This window comes from Babylonia areolata, chromosome 1, assembly GCF_041734735.1.
Source record: "Babylonia areolata isolate BAREFJ2019XMU chromosome 1, ASM4173473v1, whole genome shotgun sequence".
Classification (NCBI taxonomy): Eukaryota; Metazoa; Mollusca; class Gastropoda; order Neogastropoda; family Buccinidae; genus Babylonia; species Babylonia areolata.
In genome coordinates, this window is record NC_134876.1 from 67969218 (window position 1) to 67976717 (window position 7500).

Sequence of the window (7500 nt, forward strand, 5' to 3'; positions counted from 1 at the left end):
TGATGATGATAATATCGACGACGACAATGATGACAACGACCATTCTGATGATAGTCATACTCACCCCCCACTGTTGAACTATTTTGTATTCACATAGCGATCCAAAACCAAAACCCTTTTCATGATTGTTTTGTACTATGTTGTGTTGTTGTTGTTGTTTTGTATTGTATTCAACTGAATTCCATCATTTTATAGTGTATCGCATTAAAGGTCGGTACTATCTCAATAACAGCTAGTTTTTCTCTCATGAATTATATTCTGAGGACGTCAGCAGACATGATTATGACCGTCCCCAGAACTACTGCTTTGAAGGAGGGAGAGAGAGAGAGAGAGAGAGAGAGAGAGAGAGAGAGAGAGAGAGAGACAGACAGACAGACAGACAGACAGAAGCAGAGAGAGAGAGAGAGAGAGAGATGGGGGGCAGAAGGAGAGAGAAAGAGAGGGGAGAGAAATTGCCTTTGCGTAGGCACCGTTGCTTATCTCATTGATATATCTCTCACACACACACAAACACACTGCACACACACACACACACACACACACACACACACACACACACACACACAGAGCTTTAACCACCGGAAATTAAAAAACTCGCCTTTTGTGTGCACACAAACAAAATGACTTCTCTCACGCTGTTTGACTTGGCGTGCCACCGGGCCAGCCAACACTATTGTCAGTGCCAGAGGTTTGGACTCTCAATGTCTGTGACGCATACCAGTCAAAGGTAAACCGGTGAGAGTTTGACAATAATGGCCATGTGGGCACAGGGAACCACCCTAGGCCTTGATATATATAAAAATATATATCGTCAGTATGTCCTATTTTTCAATAGCCAGCTTTTGTGGCCATTCTTTCCGTCTGTTCGCTGTATTCCATAGCATACTGATACTGATACTGTTCGCTGTAGGTACCTATGAATATGTTCAAGTGGTGCCCTTTCCCCCACTCCCTAGCAATCTGAGACGTTCTCATTCACAAAGAAAACTGTGCTTTATGAACCAGAACGATAAACGTTGTTGTGAAGTTGTTTCGCCCCTTTGCGTTATATCTGAGGAGCAAATATCGGGAAACAAACAGGGAGAAATATAATGTTCAATAAAATTGTCTGTTGTTCAGTAAAAACGAAGAAAAACCAAGATAAAAAAAAATCATTTTCGGGTATCTTGAAACGCTTTACTGATAGCTAAAAGAATACATTGAACTACAAAAATTTGAAACAGACTTAGGGAGAGAAGTTTTTTCAGATAAATGTCCATCGAGTAAATCAACCAACAGTCTTTTGTCATGTCATTATGCGGTAAAAATCCGCTTCTGTTGCACACTTATTGCAGTACCTTTCTTCCGTAAAATCAACAACCAGTGCCTATTTGACCCCAAAGCCAAAAACCTGCTTTAATTCAGACATACAAGTATGGTGTTGAGGCTCTAAATAAGTAACGCTATAGATTTTTTTTTCCCAAAATCATACAGCGTGCTTCTGAATTCAGTGGCAAAACCAGTAACGACATACATGTCTTACTAATGGAAAGATATCGTGTCTTACTTATGTGGGAAGATATAAAGCATCTGACCAACTAAAATTAGGAGTTTATGGATGATACTGGACCATATGGTCTTAACATTGTCAGACGAAAAAGGGTGAATTGTCAGTCACATGTCCTGAAACGAACATAATACCTCGAATGACAGAACTGCGCAAAGAGGGAATGGAAGAAACGAGAGGTGAGTTCTTTAACGAAAATCTGGAAGATAGTGCCTCATTTTCTTTATCTGCTAAAGAAACACCAGTGAATACAAGCACCAGCGAACGAGAGCTGTTTCGCTCAGTGTGATGGTCCTGTGCATCAGGCCTGTTACATTTGCTAACGGCGGCCAGTTTGAGAGAAGCACTGCACGACAAGCGGGAAGTAACACTGTTGAGATTGTGTGTGTGTGTGTGTGTGTGTGTGTGTGTGGGTGTGTGTGGGTGGGTGTGGGTGTGTGGGTGTGGGTGTGGGTGTGTGCGTGCGTACGTGTGGATGTGTGTGTGCGTGCATACGTGTGGGTGTGTGTAGGCGTGTGGGTTTTGTGGCAAATTCCACACGTATTATGTTCTCACCCTGTTTGTGGACAAAGTAATTCCTTGTAATTATGATATTATGATCCATTTTGTCAGCCTTTGCTCCAATGTTCTCTCTATCTGTCTTTATAGCTGTCTCTATCTCTGTATGTATGTCTGTCTGTTCCCCCCCCCTCTCTCTCTCTGTGTCTCTGTCTCTCTCACTTCTCCTCCTCCTCCTCCCCTTCCTCCTCCTTCTTTTTCATCATCATCATCATCATCACCCGCATCCAGTTGCAACATTACTCAGAGACTAACAGAGCCTCAAATCATCCATCAGATCAATGACCTACCCTTGGTTGCTCGCGCCCTGTATCGAACAGAAAGCCCAAGAAACGTAAGGGGTGGGGGAGGAGGAGGGGGGGAAACCATAAAGATGCCAGGCTCGCCACACAGAATCCATGATTGATGACTGAACGGTATACATATTGGGGCAAAGTCAAATTTTTTTTTTTTTTTTTTTATGACGAGAATGCTCATTTACGGCAGTCGATAGTCCTGTGTTTGAACAGCCAATGTCCTGGTTGTGAAGAAATCATGTCAGGCTCGCTGCTCAAGTCAAGAATGGATGATGAAACATTAAGCAGTATTTGGGTACGTTGACTTGGTTTCATTGACGAAGAAAACTGTTCTTTAATTTAAGACGATCGATTGGCATGTTGTTGCTTTTTCTTTTCTTTTTTCTCTCTCAAGGCCTGACTAAGCGCGTTGGGTTACGCTGCTGGTCAGGCATCTGCTTGACAGATGTGGTGTAGCGTATATGGATTTGACCGAGCGCAGTGACGCCTCCTTGAGCTACTGATACTGATACTGTTTTTTTCAAACAGGCAACTTGACACCAGTTAGGAAGAAACTGATTCGGTGTGGAATGTGTGATTATATTGGAATGGCTTGATCATGCTTTTATTATCATTACGATATCATTATAAGAACACATGCATATTGATTTCGTTATTAGTTGTGGGGCATTTGTAGAAAGTGATTATCGTTGTTTTCAGCTGAATTGAATTGGATCTCAGGCAATGTCACAGCTATGAAGTGTGTTTGAGACAGGGAAGGGGTGGCGAGAGAGAGAGAGAGAGAGAGAGAGAGAGAGAGAGAGAGAGAGAGAGAGAGAGTTTCTGGCACATAGGGAGGGGTGAAAATGAAGAGATCATGCTTCTGTGTCTCAACTCTCTCTCTCCACCCCTCCACCCCCCCCTCTCTCTCTCTCTCTCTCCAGTTCCCTCTCTCACCAACCTTATTTCTCTCACCCACCCACCCCCCGCCCCCTCATCGACCCTCTACGGTCCTCTCCCAACCCATTTTCACCCACACATAAAACCCGGCCGGACGGGGAACAGGAAAGGCAGATTGCCCAATCAATGGCCGTCTCCCTGGTTGCTGGGCATCCCTCTGGCTGGCCTCACGAGCTGTGGCCTCTGAGGAAAGTGTCCAGGAAAAACCAGGACTATTGGCCAAGGATGCTGTCGCCCTGGGTGCTCATATCCATGATTGATGAGAGAGAGAGAGAGAGAGAGAGAGAGAGAGGTGGACATGTGGTGTTTGTGTGGAGAGGTTGTGTGTGTGTGTGTGTGTGTGTGTGTGAGACAGAGACAGAGACAGAGAAATACAGACTGACTGACAGACAGACAGACAGGCAGTGACACATGCTGACAGAGAGAGAAAGAAAGACGGTAAAAGAGATGCAAATTATGATCAAAGAAAACAACAACAACAACAACTCGAGTATGTCAATGCTTGGCAAACAAGTGTAAACAAATCAATAAATGGCTACGTCTTATGATACATGGTAAGCGTTGAATGAATGAATGGGAATAAATGAATACATAAATGAATAAAACAGACCTGCGTCTTATAATGCAAAACAGCGATGTCGTTTAGGACCACATTCGTTTATTTGTTGTTGTTTTTTGTTTTTTTTTACCATCATATTTGAATGCTCTGATCTTGCCTCTGAAAATTGTTGTATCTTCAAACAGCCAGTAAAGGCTAAAGAGAGAAACAGGTGCGAGAGAGAGGGAGAGGACCGCCCCCCTCCCCCACCAGACAAGTGTCGGTTGTTGCTAGATTATGTTGTCATGTTAGGCCACGTTCACATAATGCCCAACCAGTTGCTGACAACCAGTGGCCATCAGCCTGACACAGCAACACACTTCAGTCAGACACAGCCAGTTACTGGCAGCCAGAAACAATACAGCACTCTCGAGACAGAAGAAACGAGTTGGACCAGCCATCCACCACAAATCAGAAAGCTGGCTGGATATGGTTGGAGACGGCTGGTGGCCAGTGTGAGCACTTTCCGCCGGCAGACATGTCGAGAAAGTGCAAATTGTGATGACGTGCGCACAACTCCACGCCAGCTACTGTCAGCAAACAACTGGCTGGGCCCATTATTTCTGTCAACAGTTATCAGTATCAAGCGATCAGCTTTTCAGGGGGACAGTTTTCATTCTCCTTCCTTCCCCTACCCTGTGTGTGTGTGTGTGTGTGTGTGTGTGTGTGTGTGTGTGTGTGTGTGTGTGTGTGTGTGTATGTTAAAAGCGTGATACGACACTCACAATATTCATCTTATTCGACGGCTTCTGCTCTTCGTTTGCCTCTTCAGTGATTTATTATTGGGTGTTCGTGGTTGGTAGCTCTTTTTTCTTTCATTCTTTTTTTTAACTGTGTGCATAACATTAAAGTGTATAGGTACCAAGTATACATTTTCTATAGATACTTTCAGAAAACGCACAAGCGCGCACGCAAACCAAACACTCACCTGTACTACTCGTAAGCATGCATGCACATAAGCACGCACACTCGCACGCACACGCGCGCGCACGCGCGTAAGCACGCACACACACACACACACATATATACACATTCGCACGCACGCACGTTTGAATAATGTTTAACGCGCAAAAACATTATCAACTTTGAGACGTTTTTGCGTTGTTGTTCTTCTCTGTTCACCCATTCATTCGTTCATTCTTTCAGTCATTCATTCATTCACTGACTAATTGATCGATCGAGGGATTCTCTGAGTGACCGACCAGTGCACCCACTGTCTCACTGCATAGCTGATTGACCTGGTTGATTGGTTGACCTGTGGACTGATTGATTGATTGACTGATTGGCCAAATGACTGACCGATTGATTGACATTTTGATTGGCCAAATGACTGACCGACTGATAGATTAACTGATTGGCCAAATGACAGACTGACCGACTGACTGACCTAATCACTGACAGATAGATTGACTGATTGATCGACCGATTGACCAAATGACTGACCAACTGATAGTTTTACTGATTGACCAATAGATTAACTAACTGACCAAATGACTGACCGACTGATAGATTGAATGATTGACCATCTAACTGACTGACTGACTGATTGACCATCTGTTTGACCGATTGATGTACTGGCTGACCAAGGAATGGACCAAATGACTGGCCGATAGACTGACGGATTTAACTAGCAGATATGGTGTAGCGTATATGGAATTGTCTGAACGCAGTGACGCCTTCTTGAGACACTGAACTGAACTGAACTGATCGACCGATGGACATGAAAGTGACCGACCGAGGAGGAATTTTTGTTTAATGTCCCGTCACACATATCGGTGATTGAAGACATTTTGTTAAACCATTTATGAATACATTTGAGTATTATCGGTTAGAAGGGGTGGGATGTGAATGAATGGAGGGTTGGAGGAAACTGGGCAAATAAGGATGAAATGAGGGTGAAATTTGAAAAAAAAAAATCTAAATACAATTACAGGAAATTCATAAAAGAGAAGTCGTTAAACTGACATGCGAAACAACTGATAATGAATGCAAAAAGTCAAAAACATCAACGTTCTCAGTCACTTGTGAAGACACACTTTCGTGTACATAAGGCTTCATCAAGCTACAGTCAAAAAATTATATGCTTAATTGTCAGGTTACTAAAGCATATGCACTTGACATTAGAACAATACTTGGTCCGTAATGAATTTGATAATAGTCCGAGAGCCAGTGATAATAGTCTGAGAGTTAAACTCAGAATTTGGTCTGCGAATCGGACCAAAAGTCTGAGAGTGACCAACGGACTGACTGAACCGAGTGGCTGGTCCTTTGCCCTCAGCCCATCAATGACGGGGAGCTCCCACCATACGATGCCATGAACACCATCTTGCCAGAGTATCAGTACATCTTCAACGACCCCCACGCCGCCCCCCTGCCCCCCAGCACCAAGGCCACAGTGCCCCTGCCCCCCACCCAGAACACCACCCTGCCGCCCACACAGGCCACCAGGTGGGTAAGGGGGCCGGGAGGGGGGGGGGGGGGGGGAGGATAGTCTGCTACTGCTACCTCCGGGGGATAAGAGTGTTGGGGAAGTGCTGGGGGCGTGGTGTGGTGTGGTGTGGTTGTGGTGTGGTGTGGTGTGGTGTGGTGTGCTGTGTGTGGTGTGGTGTGCTGTGCTGTGTGTGGTGCGGTTTGGTTGTGGTGTGGTGTGGTGTGGTTTGGTGTGTGTGGTGTGGTGTGCTGTGTGTGGTGTGGTGTGTGTGGTTGTGGTGTGGTGTGGTGTGGTTTGGTGTGGTGCGGTGTGGTGTGGTGTGGTGTAATTGGTGTGCTGTGCTGTGTTGTGTTGTGCTATGCTGTCCTGTGTTGTGCTGTGCTGTACTGTGCTGTGCTGTGCTGAGTTGTACTGTGCTGTGCTGTGCTGTGCTGAGTTGCAGTGTGCTGTGCTGTCCTGTGTTGTGCTGTGTTGTGCTGTGCTGTGCTGTGTTGTGCTGTGCTGAGTTGTGTTGTGCTGTTGTTGTTGTTGTAGTTGTTGTTGTTGATACAGACCGTCATGCATGCACTCTCTTTTTGTAGTTGTTGTTGTTGATACAGACCGTCATGCATGCACTCTCTCTCTCTCTTTCTTTTTACTTTTGTAGCTGTTGTTGTTGTTGTTGTTGTTGTTGTTACAGCCCCTCAGACATGCACTCTCTTTTTGTAGCTGTTGTTGCTGATACAGACCGTCATGCATGCACTCTCTTTTTGTAGCTGTTGTTGTTGTTACAGCCCCTCAGACATGCACTCTCTTGTTGTTGATGTCGTTACTGTTGCTATCGTCGTCGTCGTCGTTACAGACCCTCAGACCTGGACCAGATGTCGGTGATTGACAACCAGATGAAGGAGGTGGAGCAGTACCGCACGGCGGTGACCCGCATGGGTCAGGACATCGTCACCCTGCGCGGCACAGTGCGCCAGCTGGAGGGGGCCAACAGCAAGCTGAGGTCCCAGCTCAACAACCACGAGGACGCCACGCGCCTCATCATCGACACCACTGAAGTGGACGGCATGCCCAAAGGGGAGCTGGCCTCGCGATACGGTAAGAACTACTACGGTAATAACTACTACGGTAATATGGAAAAGGTAGT

At 45.5% G+C, this 7500-nt stretch overlaps 1 protein-coding gene across 1 annotated transcript in view; it reads left to right on the forward strand.

Moving 5' to 3' along the window:
* LOC143286141 (coiled-coil domain-containing protein 33-like) overlaps positions 1-7500 on the forward strand; it is a 46036-nt gene that overhangs the window by 23952 nt on the left and 14584 nt on the right. The window contains 2 exon segments of the mRNA XM_076593746.1: positions 6216-6385; positions 7210-7451. Coding sequence (XP_076449861.1) covers positions 6216-6385; positions 7210-7451 — 412 coding nt within the window.